We start from the raw sequence: 17,177 nt of genomic DNA on the forward strand, positions 1-17,177 counted from the left end.
ATACCCAAGTGTTATGTATATAGATACTAGAACAGAGTATTCCATTAGTAAAATTCCTATTTTTTTCTCATTGGATTAATTTTATTTTATTTTTACTAATTGATTTTAATTGACAAAAATTGTAAATATTTATCATGTACATTATCATGTTTTGAAACATGTATAAAGAATGTCTAAATTGAGCTAAATTGTGCATTAACTCACATACTTACTTTTAGTGATGAGTACACTTTAGATCTGCTCTCTTAGTGATTTCTAATATATAATACGTTGTTATTAACTATAGTCACCATGTTGTACAATCTTTCTCTTGAATTTACTCCTCCCACCTAACTGAAAATTTGTATCTATTGACTAACATATTCCCATTCTTTGTTCCCCTCCTCCAAACCCCATTCTATTCTGTGTTTGACTTTTTTAGATTTCATATGTGAATGGGAATATGTGGTATTTGCCTTTCTTTGCCTGGCTTTTTTCACTTGGCATTAAATCCTTTGGATTTATCCATGTTATCACAATAATGACAGGATTTCCTTCTTGTTTAAATCTGAGTAGCATCACATTTTCTTTTTCCATTCATTAAGTGATGGACACTTAGGTTGCTTCCACATCTTGGCTATTGTGAATGGTGCTATAGGTGGATGCAGGGGTCTCTTCAACATATTGATCTTTATTTCCTTTGGATATATATGTAGTGGTAGGATTTCTGGGTTACATAATTGTTCTTGTTTTTACTTTTTTGAGGAAACTTCACATTGTTTTCCATAGTGGTATACTAATTTGTGTTCCCTCCATCAGAGTGTAAGGGCTCCGTTTTCTCCACATCCTCACCAACCATTATCTTTCTCCTTCTTGGTTATAGTCATTTTGAAAGTTTTGAAGTGATTTTTCATTATGGTTTTATGTTGCATTTCCCTGATGAGGGGTGAAGTTGAACAGAAATTTTCTATTGTGTGTAAACATGAGGCTGTATCTATTTGATGATATTGTTAAGATTTTTGAAACTTTTCCCTTTTAATAATCTTAACCTTGAGGTTATTTTATTTCTTTTGTATGTAAAAGTATCTAAGGGGTAAAATACTTGCTAAAGTCTCACAGCAAAAATGTTAATTCCAAGCAAGTGATTTGACACTTCTACATTAAATAAAATTGAAAAAGTACCTTCTTTTCATCAAGTTTCATAAATGCAAAGTAATACTTCTAGAAGAGGGCAAATTGACAGCACACTGTTAAAGATGAATTGTCTCTAAAAATAGATGCATTTTTCTATTGTATATTGGTTTCCTTTTCAAATCAGCACATTTCCTAGCTCATGCTAGGTGTTAGCTGGTTTTGAACATGAATATATTTGCAAAAAGGGCATATTTGTGGATGTCTATAATTAGGTAATAGCTGTTATCAGTTTTCAGCTCATACCATACCTACTTGTTTCAAGTAAACCTATGCCTTCAAAGAACTATCATTTTATAGAAAATATATATGTCATGCATAATGGAAATTTCAAATACAAAGACTGATTGACATGTAGAAGAATGATAGTATGATAAATCAAATTAAGGATACCTTGGCCTTAATTAATAAGAAACTTCCAGTAAAGGTATGATACTCTTTAATGAATAATTAATACATTTCATTATTATAATTAACAAATTGGTTTTATTGATTATATTAATGAAAAAGGGATGACTCTTAGTTTTAATGATAGTTCTGACTTGCACCCTGATTTTAAAGATGTTTGAACCAAAGCCTATGAGAAGTTAAATATCTTACCTAAGATCATATAGACCAGTGGGATTCTTTCAACATTAACAAACTAATTTTGTTACTACTTGAGCACATACAGCCCAGTTGTCATAAATGTACATATGTACCATATGCTGAGTCCACACACAATCTGTAGCCATGCTAAGTTATTTATTTTATATTTACAATCTGCTGACTCTATGAGTTAATATATACTGTATTGAAGAAAACGCTAAGCACTGAAATTCCCGGGTGCTGTTTTTCTGCATTAATTATGTACTTTTTATGCACTGTAAAACTATTTTAAATAGGTGAAGAATCCACTCTGACCTTTCAACATATTAATTCTTTGAAGAGAACTGGAAAGTACAAAGGGGGTATAAACAAAGGGGACTAGTTGGTGCTGACCTTGTGGCAATGTCTATATGTATATGCATGAATAAAAGTTGCTTAAAAATGGCATAAAATGCTTATTTATATTAATTGATAATTAAAGAAGTTTCAGGAATACTGTAAGACAAACCACAACTCAGACCTTTGCCATAACATATGCTCTTATCTTATAGATTTTTAGAAGTAGCAATCTTCACCTGAAAAATTTCCAAGTTTATTCATGTAGAGACTTTGGAATTGACATCTTGGAAAGTGATGCAAATACTTTGGTTACTGACAGTTTATTACTTGGTCATTTTAACCAAAAGGTAAGTGCTTTAGTGTGATTGTTTATAGGTTGTCCATAAAAACAGAATCATATGGGCAGGGATCCATTATGATCCATGATGTGTAATTTTAATTCTATTCTTTAGTGGATCTTATATTTAACTGGTAAAAACTAGAAGAGCTTTTTATTTGTAACAGTGATGGTATTAACAATAAGATTCAAATATACACTGAAACTCAGGGTTTCAGTGTTGGGTCCTTATAAATAATAATAAAATAATAGCTAGAAGAATTCTTATTTGATTACATTTCAGGCTTACTATTAATTTCTATATTGAACCTAATAATTTAATTTTGTCTAACCATACAAGGATTATAATATAGTATAGTTTCATATTGTTTCTCTGTTTCATGTTTTACCATTTTATTAATAAGACCCTTACTCCATTTAAGGTGCCCAGAGACTGAATCAGATAATATAAATTTACACAGTTTGTTATAGTACCATAAGATTCTGTATGTATTCCCTAGCTCTTGTTTAAGTGTGGGTTCTACATAAAAATTAGACTATAGAAGATGTCTCCTCCTTTGAATGGTCAGGGTATCAGAATGCAGATGAGACAAAGTATATGTCCCAAGGGAGCAGTCCTAGTTCTCCTTAAAAGAATTCAGACTACAGTAATCTCTTAGGCTTTAGTCCTTTATGGAACTCCTATATTCTTGCTTCAGAAAGAGCACTCTACATACTAGCAATCATATTGTCCGAAAAATCATAGACAGAAGAGGCCTCTAACATTCCTGGGAACCATGGAAAAAACTTTCTCTTCAGTTTGTTGCTGAATATGTTGTCCATTTGAAATTTAAATGATAATTATTGGCTTATGCATCCACTGGAGATTATTGCATAGCTCTAAATAGAAACACTATCATTTAGAACACCATTTTCTTACTGAGATACATTTTTCTATATTTGATTTTAAATTTTCCTTAGTTCAATTTCTTTTAAATCATCCTTTCTGAAAGCAGGAACCTGCCATTTCATTTTTTTTCTAGTATAGGGTCACCAACTCAAAGGATGAGTCTTTTCAGACTATAGTTTCCAAGAAAGGATGGCACTCAGATTTATATTTTGTGACACTGGTAGATCAAAGGCCCTTGAACTTTCCAGAATAACTTTAGAATAGATGCTAGAAACAAAACACCCATCAAATTGGATAACTGTCCTGGTAAATTAATGCTGCTGAATATCTTAATTGATGTTAAATAGACATCATAATTAAAGGGAGAGTGACATAAATTAAGATATAAATTATGATAAAAGGGTGCTTATCATGAGATAATCACAAATAATCACATGCCTGGGGTACAACTCACTAGGAAAGCAGTGTAGCTGAGGGTTTAAAAAAAAAAAAAAACCTCTTTTAACAAGTGCAGGACAAGAGTTTTCTGATACAAAATGTTAAACTCTATTGTTCTAGAGAAATCTAGATACTGGTTAGTCATACAAATCTTAAAGCCATGCGATTTCATAGCTCAGTGTTACTTAAAAGATTATCTGAGTAGAATTTCTCAATTTGCAGGTAAAAAAATGGAAACTTTGGGGAATCAAAATACAGCTCAAGGTCTATGCCTGGTATTTCAGATTCAGGGATACTTTGATATCTTCCCAACTTCTGATCCAATAATCTTGATTATATATGGCAAATGGCTTTGCCATGAACATGCATTGGTGCCTACACCAATATTCTCTGAAGCATTCTCTAGAAGTGCCTAGCCCCAAGAATATGTCTGGGAAAGAAGATTAATTATGTCTATACTATGCTGCTTTCCATATTGTCTGTTTTCCAAAACCTTAAATAAAACCTAATGTACAATATGAAGACTCTAGTTAATAAAATTGCATTGGCAATTTTTAAAAAATAAATCAATGTTAGTTGATCTTGTAAAAAATAGTAAATATATGAGATAATGTGGTATTTGCTTCACTGTAATAACCATTTTACAATCTATATGTATCCCATAACATCATATTATAAACCTTAAAGACATACAAAAAATTCATTTAAAAAAAGAAAGAAAAAAATTACAGGTTCTGAGAAATTCTGGGATTAAAACAAATAAGAAAGATATCCATTAATCATTAATTAACACATTTCTGAAATTTATTTTGCTAATCCCTTTATTGCTAGGAATCAGTTGTTTGAAGTGGGTGGAGCAGGTAGAAATACCTGACCTGAGGTTGTAGAACTATGACTTCAGCCTCTATCTCTCATTCCTGAGATTTCTCTCTCATGCCTGACATTCCTTTAGGAATTAAGATTTTCAGAGTATTTGACCCCTTCCATGTATAGGCCTCTCACCTACACTTAATTCATAGCATTCTATTATCAGGGATTCATGTCCTCAAATAGATATCAATATCTAGAAGAACTTTTTTTTTTTATCATTAGAAAGGGTTTATTTGGTACTCTCACACCCAATCTATATAGAATATTTTAATTGACATGAAAAGATGCACTATGGTATTGCTACACATCTCAGTTTGGTTGAGCAGTGTGTTGATATCCTCTCTCCTGACATTCAATCTAATTAGCATCCCCTTTCAGACTCAGAAATACCCTGATTTGGATTTAATCTATGGTCACCCACCTTTTGAACTATCTTTGGAGTGATTGTCTTTCTGTTGCTATTATAATTAATTTGAGCAGAAGATGGTACTTTTAAAAATATCTTATCAGGCATCAGGCAGGGGCTGATGGGGATGCTTTATTCTTTCTCCTTCTTCCCTGGTATTTAGTTTCCATTTTCACTTGTGGATCTGTCTTCCTCAATTTAGACCTTTCATCTTTTTGTTTCCCTAAAGTCTGGTGTAGGGCCCCCTCTCTTCTCATCATACTTGCTCTCCCTGGGAGAAATCTCATTTGCTCTTGTGGTTTCAATTACCATCTTCATGCTGATGTCTCTCATATATTTGCATTTTTTTTCCTACCATCTTATTCTGTGCTTCCAATTTTGCAATCCGTTTTCTTTCTCTTTCCTGACTTTTCTAACTTGATTTGTCTTGCATTGTATTTCTTCAATAGTTTCTCATTTGAAAATTATTTGTTCTGTTTTGATTGTCTTTGCTCTTGGTCTTATATTTTAACATGCTTGCTTATCTTAATGAAGGTCTCAATTACATTAGCACACATGAACATTACCTGTGCATTTCAAGGACCTTCAACTGCTCAGCGTCTTTCTTTAGCGTTTTATGCTCTGTGTTACTTTCCCCTAGTATTTGTCCTACTTTTTAAAATAAATGTTTTGTGAAAATATAATATTTATGAAGAAAAGTGCATAAACCACAAGGGAAAAAAATCAGTGGATTTTTATAGAGCAAACCAACCATGTAAATATCACCCAGATGAAGAAATAGCACATTATGGGTTCCTCTGAAGCCCTCCTGTCCCCCTATTCCAAATCCTACCCATAACTCTACAGCCAGAGGGGAAGTGTTATACAGACTCACATTGATACAGATTAACTTTTCTTTCTTTTAAATTTTGTATCAAAGGATTCATAGAACATGTAGCTCTACTTCACCTGGCTTCTTTGGCACAATACTTATGTCTGTGAGATTCAACTATGTCTTTATTGTGTTCCACTAATTTATTATTCCAACCATTACATACTATTCTATTTTATGACTATTCCAATCATTACATGTCTTTCTGTTTTTAAAGGTATGTTACTATTGATGACTATTAGATTTTTTTTTTATTTTTGCTATCTTCTATCAATATCCTTCTACATGTCTTTTGGTGTTCATGTTCATACATTTCTGTGGAAAATAAGTGAAGTTGTAAAATTGTTGATTGTAGAGTACCCCTTCATCTTTAGTGGATGGTGCCAGGCAGCCATGCAGATGGTTAGTGCTCACACCAGCAGAACCTGAGAGGGTCTCCTCATGTACCTTGGAATCTCTCTTTTCCATGCCCTGGAGGTTTCCTTTATATTTCTATAGTGTTGGAATTCTTGGTCCTCATTCCCACCTCTTCCCTCTTTCTTTCTAGTTTATTTTCTCATTTTGCTAGAGCATAGCCTGTAGTAACTTTCATGAGGAAAGGGAAGTTTAAAAGGTGAAAATTTTGAGCTACCTATAGAAAACCCCTTATTGGTACTTTGTCAGTTATAAAATTCCAGATTAGAGTTAACTTTTCTCTAAATTTTTGAGGGTAAACACTATTTATTCCAGCTTCTAGTCTCGAGGATGATGGTTTAAGATACTCAGATTCTGGATACTTTATATGTAACCATTTATGTTTTTCTTTCTTGGGAGCTTTTGGAACTTTATCCTTGTCCCAGTGTTTTACATCAATACCATGTTTTTGGTGTGGCTCTTTGTTCTAGCTACTGAGTTAGGTATTGAGTGGGCCTTTGAGGACTGAAAAATTTTACCCTTCCTTTTTAGGAAGTTATATTCAATTATTTCTTTGATAACTGTCTCCCTTATATTTTCTTCTTTTTTACTTAAAATATTATTATTTGAATACTTGGCTATATAGATTGCTTTCCTAATATTTTTCTGATTTTTTATCTCTTTGTCTCTTTGTCCTGCTTTTTAAGATATTACCTTAATTTTTCTATTCAGTTTTTTATTTCTACTCTCCTATTTTTATTTTTTTAAAGAATTCTCTTAAGAGTTCTTTTGTTTGTTTCATGGCTATACTTATTTCTCTTAAGTTATTAATGATGCTGTTTAAATTTTCCTCTGATCTCTACAGTATCTTTGTCTCCATTTGGTATTTTCTTCTTCTTTTTTTTGTCCCACTGATGTTTATTTTTGTCACTGTTTTTCATGTTGAAAGCTTTTATAAAAACTCTACTGATTCTCAAAATGTGACTATTTTTAACAATGGAACAGTGAGCAAGTCCCTAAGAAATTGACTGAATGGGGTTTGTTGAAGTGCTTTTATGGGAAAGCTTAGAAGCAGCTTTTCTTTCATTTCAAACGTTATTATTATTTTTTTATTTTAAGCTTTTTATTTAAACAATGATAGACCTGAAAAACAAATCTAGAATTTGTATTTGAAATTCATATTTTCTTTAAGGGTACTTGAGCATATACTGAATCCAACATTTTGTGATAGTTTATTTTTCTATATTGACTATGACAAACCTGACATTTTTGATGAATAATTCTCAGAATTTTAAACACCTACAAATATATATAACCATAACCACCACAGTCAAGATGCAGCAAGTCAGTTACATCAATCTGAATTCTGTGGAGCACCATCTTTGGAGCCACATCCTCTTCTCATTTCTGACTCCTGGCAATTACTAATCTACTTCCTGTGTCTAACTGCCTTTTCAAAAACTATATAAGTGGAATTGACATGGCTCTCAAGCTGCCAAACCTCTGGTCCCTGTCCAGAAGCGGCAGAAGAAGGGGGGAGCAGTGGAATAAACAGCTCATGTAGGTTGGAGCGCAGGTGACAACCATGACCAGAGCCAAGGCACATTGATGGTCACCCTTCTGCGATCAAGCCTGGGCACTGTATGGATGCCTGCTGCAGAAGCTGGCTCCATGCAGCAATGTAGCCCAGAACCTGCAAGCACAGACCATCTCACAACCTCAATCTCCTGCTCCCTGGAGAAAATGGAAGTAGGCAGACCCGAAAGGAAGTCTGGTTTGGAGAGCTGACCAATAGCGGTGGTTGGGTTCCAAACCATAATTTGAATAGAATTGGACCAATAGCATTTTACATCTGTCAAACCCTAATTAGCTTAAGTTTGAATCTATAGCAGTGATCCAAGTACTATATAAACCCCTAGACTTGCACTCTCAGAGAGGAAAAAACCTGATACCAGGTTTTTTATTGCAATGCATTAGTTGTGTTCCTATTCTGCTCATAAATAAATCCTGCTATTACATTCAGTCATCCTTGTCTGTATACTTGAATTTTTGAATTCACAAGACAAGGACCCTGAAAGAAGAAAAATTGACAGTGAGCTGTAGGGGTCTGCTCTGTCTGGATGGTATGGTCTGCTATTAAGAGTTGCCTCTTTTCAGCTGCAGCTGCACCTGCTGGCAGAAGCAGTGAATTGAATTTCATCTCAAAACTTTGTTTTCAGAATCATATGGCACCTAACTTTTGAATTGGCTTTTTTTCATACCCAAATGTGTTTGGGAAATTATGCGATTTGTTTCAAGTATCTTTTTTTTTAACTTCTTTATTGTTACTGAGCAGTGATAGATGTAATATGGGTTGTTTATCCCTCCATGTCTAAAAAAAGCATTTGAGTTGTTCTTGAGATTTGAAGGTTATAAGTGGAATCATAATCATTTATTTAAGGTTTTTGTGTGAATGCAAGTTTTAATTTCTCTAAGGTAAACACCTTGGGGTTAAATTGTTACATCTTATGTGAAGAGTGTATTTAACTTTATAAGGAACTGCCAAACTGTTTTCCTCAGTGGCTGTCCCATTTTGCATTCCACCAGCAACGTATGCATTTTAGTTGTTCCTCATCAGCAGCACTCTTTTTTATTTAATCATTCTAATAAGTATATAGTGAATGTATCTTCTTTTGATCTTAATTTTCATTTCCCTAATGAATATTATGTTAAACATTTTTTCATGTGCTAATATTTCCACTTTATTTAAGAAAATGTCTTTTAATTTTTTTAATTTTTAAGATAAATTTTCTTTTTATTGCTATTGAGTTATGCAGGTTCTTTTTATATTCTGGATCAAAGATCTTTGTCTTATATGTGATTGACAAGTATTTTCTCTTAGTCTGTAGTTTGTTTTTCTATTCTTTTTTATGTTTACTATATATCATTCATAATCCATATTACTTTCTTTGCTTTTTCTTTCTGTTCTTAAAAAAATTCACAGGGAAGTCTTTGTATGTCAGCTGGGATTAAAACTCCCAAAAGATGGGAACTGCTGGTTTCTAACACAACCTTTGTTAATTTTGATCTCATCAACTGTGTGGCCATAAGAACCTGTTCAGGCTGTTCCCAAGGACAGGGTAAGTTTGAATAGACAGGGGAGATGGTAAACATGGCCAATGTTCAAGTGAACATGATAAATAGTGGCAAATCCTTTGTGGGTCAATATTTCTTTCAGATCCAAGATTGCATCACTAGAAACTGTTGCTCTGGCTTCTTAAAAGAACTCCTAAAGGAGGCCCAGTACTCCCATGTCATTTCTGTAGTTCCCTATCTTCTGCTTGTCATGATGCCCATCAGATTCTATTAGTATGTTGCTGTGTCTCAGTTGAATGCTGAGCTTCATAAAGGCTCTCTTGCTCAATGTTTTATTGCTAGTACATACTGGAGAGCATGGTACCTAGAGAACAGTTCATTTATAACATGAATAAATGGACACATGGGCATAAACTCACTTTTATACAACCCCTTCTGAAGGAGCCAGTTCAAGTGCTTGATGTTTTCAGCAGCTTAATGCTTGATATATGCACAACTAGAGCCATAGCATTCTTGCTTACTTGCTATCCACATCTCAGAGGTGGTAAGAAATACCTTGGAGGACTCATGAGTGGAAGGAGGTAGAGAGCAATCTAGTTTATCTGATCATTGTAAACAGCCAAGCAAAGTAATTCAAGTAAATATGCTCTTGTGGTTTAAATCACCAATTTAGATAATTGTTTGTTTTTTTTAATTAAATGAATAATCAGCAAGTCTTCACTTGACTTTTTTTCCCCCTACATAGGCAGAATCAAAGATTGTTCTTATTTGAGAGGTATCTAGGTTTAAAATTTAAAAAATAAATTGTATAAATAAAAAATGCCTTATGGCAAATACTTCAAATCAAAATTCTACAGTTCTTTAATAGCTTTACTGTTTCATATCATTCATAAGTCACTGAAACAAATACCATTTTTTCCATCATTGTATAGAGAGTGATGAGTACAATATCAGAGAACCAACACAGTTAGCAAAGGGGTCCAGGGAGAGAGAATGTAAGACTTCATGGGTGACTTGAGTAGGGTTTTGAAAGGTAAATAGATGTTTGCAAGGGGAAGTAGGCAGAGGGAAATGCCTAGGTATTAAAATTAGCATATGCAAAAAAATAGAGATTCTAAAGATAAGTGTGTTTGGGGAATCACTAAAATCCTCCAATATGTCTGAAGTGTAGAGCTATGGGTGGTTGTGTTATTAGGTGAACTACACATATTTCAAGAGGTAGAATTGTGGAGTCTTTCCTACATAGCTGTATTTACTGCATGTACTGCTAATGCAAAATGGCAATATTAGTCTCAATTTATGTCTTATTCTTTTTTATTTCCTTTTTTCAATATTTTATAATATATATAACAACATAACATCATATGTACTATAAAGTATATACTCAGTTTTTCTTTTTTAGTGACAGGTATGTGTGTTTGAAACAATCACTGCTTCTTCCAGGGCAACTGGGCTGGAAGTACCAAAGAATCACCTGGTGGTGATGTTAGGGAAAGCACTAAGAAGTATAGCCCTAGAGCTAATACATTAAAAGTGTGTTACTATTTATACAAATGACTAATCAAATCTTGCTTTTGAAGGTGAATGTTTAAAGTATATACATCACAGTTAAAAGTTTTGCTGATAGGATTAGAGTCACCAGAGAGGAACAGAAGCTGAAAGATTGCAAGACTGGAGTATAGCACCTTTAGTATTTAGTATTTGATAAATTAGTGTTCTCTGTCTCTATTTCCCACAATACCAGTGTTTTTTACCCTTGATATTATTGGTATTTAGGGCCAGATAGTTTTTTGTCATGTGGACAGTCTTATACATTGTAGAAAGGTTTGCAGCATTCCTGGGCTCTACCTACTAATTGCTAGTAGCACTGTCAATCCTCCCTCCAGTTGTAATGGCCAAAACCAATTCCAAATGATGCCAAATGTGCCCTGGGGAGCAAAACCACCCCTGGTAGTGAACCACTACCATAGAGCACAGGGTGCTTGACAGCTAAGCAATGCTGCTCTCTGGTCCCTCAGTATCTCAAGCACACATAACCTGTCATAAATACTTGTGGTGTTTTTTTCTTGAATGAATAAGGGAGTGAATTATAAAACTGTATAAATATACAGCTTAAAAGTATTAAAATGAGCCTGGTGAATTGAGTTGTCATTTGTGATAATTGTCTCATGCTGTTGATTTGTAGGTGGATTTACTGTGAAGACCAACCAGTTGAAGTTTATAGACTCTTCAAACTTAGTAGCATTTCCATTTCGAATAAGGGAGTGAATTATAAAACTGTATAAATATACAGCTTAAAAGTATTAAAATGAGCCTGGTGAATTGAGTTGTCATTTGTGATAATTGTCTCATGCTGTTGATTTGTAGGTGGATTTACTGTGAAGACCAACCAGTTGAAGTTTATAGACTCTTCAAACTTAGTAGCATTTCCATTTCCTCATGCAGCAATTTTGGAAGACTTGGATGGTTCTCTCTCTGGGAAAAATAGAAGTCACATTCTGGCCTCTATGGAAACCCTTTCCGCTTCTTGTTTGGTCAGTGCAAGCTTCAGTCAGATTGTCCCTGGCAGTGTCTGTGGGGAAGATGTTCTCTTTCATCGCGTGTCCATTGGTTTGTAAGTAGAATTAATTATAAATTTTAGTTTTCCAGTGAGCATGTGTGGGTCATTTGGGTTATTGAGGCTTGTATAAAGAAATTATTTTCTGACTATTTAAAGTCTTTAGTTCCATAAAAGTGAAGTGTGAATAATTTGGATACTTTCACTCACATGTTTCTGATAGTTTCAGCCTGATTCAAATGGCAACTGTCAATATCTTTGGGCCAGATCCAATACCCATAAACTCTTATGAACATTTTGAGATAACAGCTTCTTCTTTAAAAGATTTGCAACCAACAGAGAATTTGAAATATATTCAAATTAAAAATATTATTGAGAAAATTCCAATAATGTCCATTCTCATTTATATACATGCACTGTCTCCACGCTGTCTTTAAGTGCTCACTGTGCTCCAGGGAAGCAATGGCTGATGCCTCCTATTACTTGCAAAGTTGCTCCCAGTTCATTTTCCTTGTTAATTTCATGAACTATTGGATTCGTACAATACCTTTCCTATTAATATTGAAGCAAGGACTCCTTGGTTATACTACTCAAAGTACCATTAAGTCAGCAGCTGGGCTGTTTATAATGCATAATAAGATTGCTTCTGCCCTCTTTAATTTCCAGGTAATGATTGCTGAGTGTCTAGGGTTCTCTCTTTTACCTATTTCAAATGCATTGTATATATTTAGCCACACTTATTTCCTTCCTTTATTTTAAGTGTCCTAACTCCATGAATATTAAGTCACGTAATTCAGTCAGACCACATTGGCATCTTATTTGAATAGGTAAACTCCAGAGAGCAAGAATAATTGTGGTCAGGATTGCACTAACTCTGCATTTTGAATGCATATGGAATCAGTATCTTGTCGTTCTGTTTTGGAAGTCTCAATAATACACTGAAAGCATCGGAAAGTCACTTTTACTTTCCATTTATTATTCTAACATTAATAGTCTCATTTCCAGTGAGTTAAATAACAATAATAGGGGGATAATACATACTATCATATATATTTTTTCTTTTTTAAAATTTTATTTTTTGGTGCATATTAATTATACAGAATAGTGGGTTTTGTTGTTGTATATTTATACATGCATATAACATAATCTGATCAATATTACCTCCTAATACCTTCCCCACTTTCTAACCTTCTCTCCTCCTACTTCCCTTCCTCTCATCTGATGATTTCCTCTCTACTTTCATGAGAACTCTTTCTCTCTTTTTGTTCTTTGAAGGGATATTTTTTTATTCATACTCATGATTGGGTACAGCGTGACTTACTTTTTCTTATTATTCTTAGAAATAGGCTAATTTTAACTGTTAATTAGAGGTTTTTTTTTTTTTTTTTTTTTTTGTAGTGCAGGGGATTGATTCCAGAGCCTTATGAATCTGAGGCAAACACTCTACTAAGGGAGCTATATCACAAGTGTCATTTAGAGCTCTTACCAAAGATGACTTTAATGCATGTTTGAGATTTATGAACGTTAGTGATTAATTTCCTGAATATACTTTTTTTAATGAGGAAAATAAAATAGATTTTGTAGTTAAGAGGAATATTTTATGCTTGTATGATATTAATTTCTATGTATTCATGACAATGCCTTTTGTAATTGCTTTGGGACATTCTTAGGTTGTCTCTTGAAGCAACACTTGTCAACATGCTGATAGAATGTTCTGCAGAGCGTCAGCCTTGTCTGAGAATCTGCTCTTTGAGATCTTCATGGCAGGAAACTTAGGTCCTTGCCTTGGCGACAGATCATGCTGTCACCACTCAAAGACAGACAAAGTCGAGAAGATGATAATCCTGGTGCTATAATCTAAGTTGATTCAAAAGACTCTGCATGGAGTGAAAAATTCAACCTGGTTTTCTTGGAATTTCCTGTTTTAACATAGAAAAATTCCAAGTCCTGGAAGCCTCTTTAGGACCACAAAAACCAGGATGACTGATCACCCTTTACTCACTATGCTTCTATTTAAAAACTTCAGACTGACCCACAGGTTTATGGACAAATACCCAACAATCTAAATTTAATCATAGGGAAGTCTCAGCATACCTCCAGTTGTCAGTCTCTTGGCCCTTGTGTCCTGACCTCTAGGAAAAGGCAGCTGGATTAGGTGAACTCGCAGGCCTTGCTCAAAGTACACTCCAAAGGCTCACCACCACCAGGGCACCCCTCAGAAATTCTGAAACTCAGACTGGACTTTGGACATCCTGAATCAGAGTGCCCAGGTGATTGGTATGACAAGTTTGGGCAGCACGGCTCTAAGGTCCTTCTAATTTTATCCTTCTATGATTCTAGCCTTAGCTATTTGTGCTCCGGGGCTTGATCTTTGTCCCAGAGCATTATAACCTCATTAGGAACATGTCAGAGCTAATGAGCAATTTGGATTCAGTGTAGATACAAACTTTGCTGCATTTCATGGAGAAAGGATTAATTTGTTGTGCTATTTGCCTTGGGGCAAGCACCCTAAGAGTTGATTTACAAAGCTCTCACAGTCATGATCTTTTGGGGTTGCATGTTGATGGAGATCTGATATGGCACAAGCGCCCTGCTGTCTTCACTTTTAACTGTTCACTCTCTCCCTCAGCAAGAGGTCCCCAGAGGGCAAGAGTGAGGCTTTATATATAGGGGCATAAACAAGGTGCTCCTTCCCCCAAGTGCTTGGAGTGTGATTTCTTCCTTGTAATGTCCCCTCTCTGGTCTGTTTTTACTATAACTGTAACTTCTTTGTTTGACTTCAGTGACCTTCTGTTCCTGTCCCTCACTGCCTCATTTTAATCTGTTGAGTGCCCACCTTTGTGATACTTTCCATTTTATAGGTTCAATGCTAGCAGCTTATTGCATATAAATATTTGAGGTTGGCCATAATATATTTAATATTTGGGTGAAGAATAAACTGCCCCCCTGTACAAGGCAGAATCAAGTTTATGTCTTGTTAAAATGACAACATGCTTGATCTGCATGGTTGCTGCTTATATTGGTCTCTCTTGTACCTGTTTTAAGAACATGGTTTCTGTTTTCAATATTCTGAGTCATGTTCCTTCTCTAGCTTCTGTTCCTAACAACCTCCATCTGTGAACTTCATTCTTCCTAATGAGGCAAGGGTTGGGACCTTAGTTCAGAAAAGGATGTCATTGAACATTTTTTTTTTCCAGAGCCCCCAGGATGACATGCTTTACATAGTTCTTGAATTAATTTGTCTAAAAATTTAGATGAGTGATTTTCTCTGTGTAGAAATAATTGTACAGAATGAGGATAATATTCTTGATAGATTTTTATATGCTATTTCTAGATGTCCTTTGTAAATTCTGGTCCCTGTTCTTTAAATGCTGGTTTACTTTAGGGTTCTGTGAGCTTTCATTTTCTCTAAGCCATGTACCCATCCCAGGCAGTCTTGGTTACTTTCACGTCAGTTAAGATTCACTGATGATTACCAATTGTTTCCTCCAGTCCAATGAGCATACACTCTGGACCCATTTTTCTGCTGCCTTGAGATTGTTCACTGTCCAGTATTATAGCTACTAGAAACATATGACTGCTGAGCACTTGACATGTGGCTAGTCTGAACTGACGTGTACCATAAGGGGAAATTAAACACAAATTCTTGAGCCTTAGTATGAAAAAATATATATAAATTAATTTGCTCATATTGGTTACACTGATGATATTTTGGATATATTAAGTTAATATATTACTAATAGTAATTTCTCTGCTTCTTTTTACTTTCTTATTTTTTTCCTTCTTTTTACTTTTGAAATGTGGCTACTACCTCTGACTTGTTCATTATTGCTTTTGAGGGTTTCTTGAATTTCCACCGAACAGCAATACCTTGAGTATTTCCACTAGTAGACTTAATAGTCATTTCAAACTCATCTTGCCAACAGAGAATTTATGATCTTATCTCTTAGACCTGTCATCCCTCCTTGGGTGTTTAGAATCCTGCTGAGGCAAATGTTTATCTAAACCAGAAACATGGAGTCACCCAAAACCAACTCATCTTCTTACCTAACTCATTACATTAATCATCTACCAGGTCCATTTTATTTTCAAAAAAAGAAAAAAAAAACCCACAAATTAAACAAAACTAAAGAAAAACATCCTTCCTGAGTATTTCTGCTTTTCTCCTTTACAACTTGGCCTACTAGTCCGGCCTTCTAACCTATATAACCACGATAGCTTCTGAGCATGCCACTTTGCTGTGTTCCAATGGTTGAACTTTGAAAATAAAGGTCTGGTCTTGCTTGAAACTCCAGTACCTCCAGAGGAAGGTCTACCGTTTTCAGTGTCTTCTGGGCTTTTCATGATCTGCTCCCTACTATGGTTCCAGCATCATCTCTCGAGACTGTCTACCTTCCCTTCATTCTATCCTCCAGCTGCTTTCAACTTCTCTGCCCCTTTCAGTTCATGAGGTTCAGCCTCTGTGAACTCGGCATGGAGCTTGTTTCCTCTGGTAAGCTTCCCTGAGCATCCTGGGTAGATTTTGGTCTCCGGGCTGTATGTCAGCTCTTGAGGTTTGCTCTGATCAATACTCTTAGTCCCTACATAGATCCGCAAATTGTATGTTTTTCCTTGTGCATGGGAAGGAGTGTTTATTTGTTTGTCTTAGGGCGCCAATACCATGTTGAACAAACAGTGGTTTGAAATTAGTGTTGTATAAATTAATACTAATAAAAATATTGGAGATTCCTCAGAAGCTTCCTTTGGTGTCATTATTGCTCATTTCTCTCTTGGGGCATATTCATGAGGTGTCCCTGACATTGACCTTTGCTCCCAAAGATATACACATAGAAAGAAGTGGAGCTGTGATTTGTACATGCAGATCATTTTAAATTACATATCTATTCTTTACTTTTGAAAAATAATTTCAAATAAATGTATATGTCTTGAACACATTTATTGTACAGCCTACAAAAACTCAAAAGGTTTGGTTGGACAACTTAAAACATTTTGCAAACATCTAATTTCCATCACACTCAAGCCAGTCAATAACTGGAAGACAAAATCAAGGTCTGAATAAGTCTATGAAAACTGAAAAAGCTAAAGAGGTCTCTAGACCTCTGGATGATCACTGTGAGGCTGAGTTATCATTCTCCTCCATCCCAATTCCCTGTATGGATAATACCAGGGCAGGAAAATAACTACCAATGTAGGCAAACTGCTAATAGAGGCAGTGGGCTAAAAGTCCCCTGGAAACGGAGTTGG

The 17,177-nt window shown here is 34.8% G+C and overlaps 1 protein-coding gene across 1 annotated transcript in view; it reads left to right on the forward strand.

Moving 5' to 3' along the window:
• The window catches only part of Pkhd1 (PKHD1 ciliary IPT domain containing fibrocystin/polyductin), a 429,388-nt gene that overhangs the window by 184,175 nt on the left and 228,036 nt on the right, over nucleotides 1-17,177 (forward strand). Inside the window, exons 45-47 of the mRNA XM_076860094.2 lie at nucleotides 2,310-2,444; nucleotides 9,285-9,420; nucleotides 11,744-11,990. Of these exons, the coding sequence (XP_076716209.2) occupies nucleotides 2,310-2,444; nucleotides 9,285-9,420; nucleotides 11,744-11,990 (518 nt within the window). The remainder of the gene's footprint in view (nucleotides 1-2,309; nucleotides 2,445-9,284; nucleotides 9,421-11,743; nucleotides 11,991-17,177) is intronic.

The sequence above is a fragment of the Callospermophilus lateralis genome, chromosome 6 (assembly GCF_048772815.1).
Source record: "Callospermophilus lateralis isolate mCalLat2 chromosome 6, mCalLat2.hap1, whole genome shotgun sequence".
NCBI classification, from domain to species: domain Eukaryota; kingdom Metazoa; phylum Chordata; class Mammalia; order Rodentia; family Sciuridae; genus Callospermophilus; species Callospermophilus lateralis.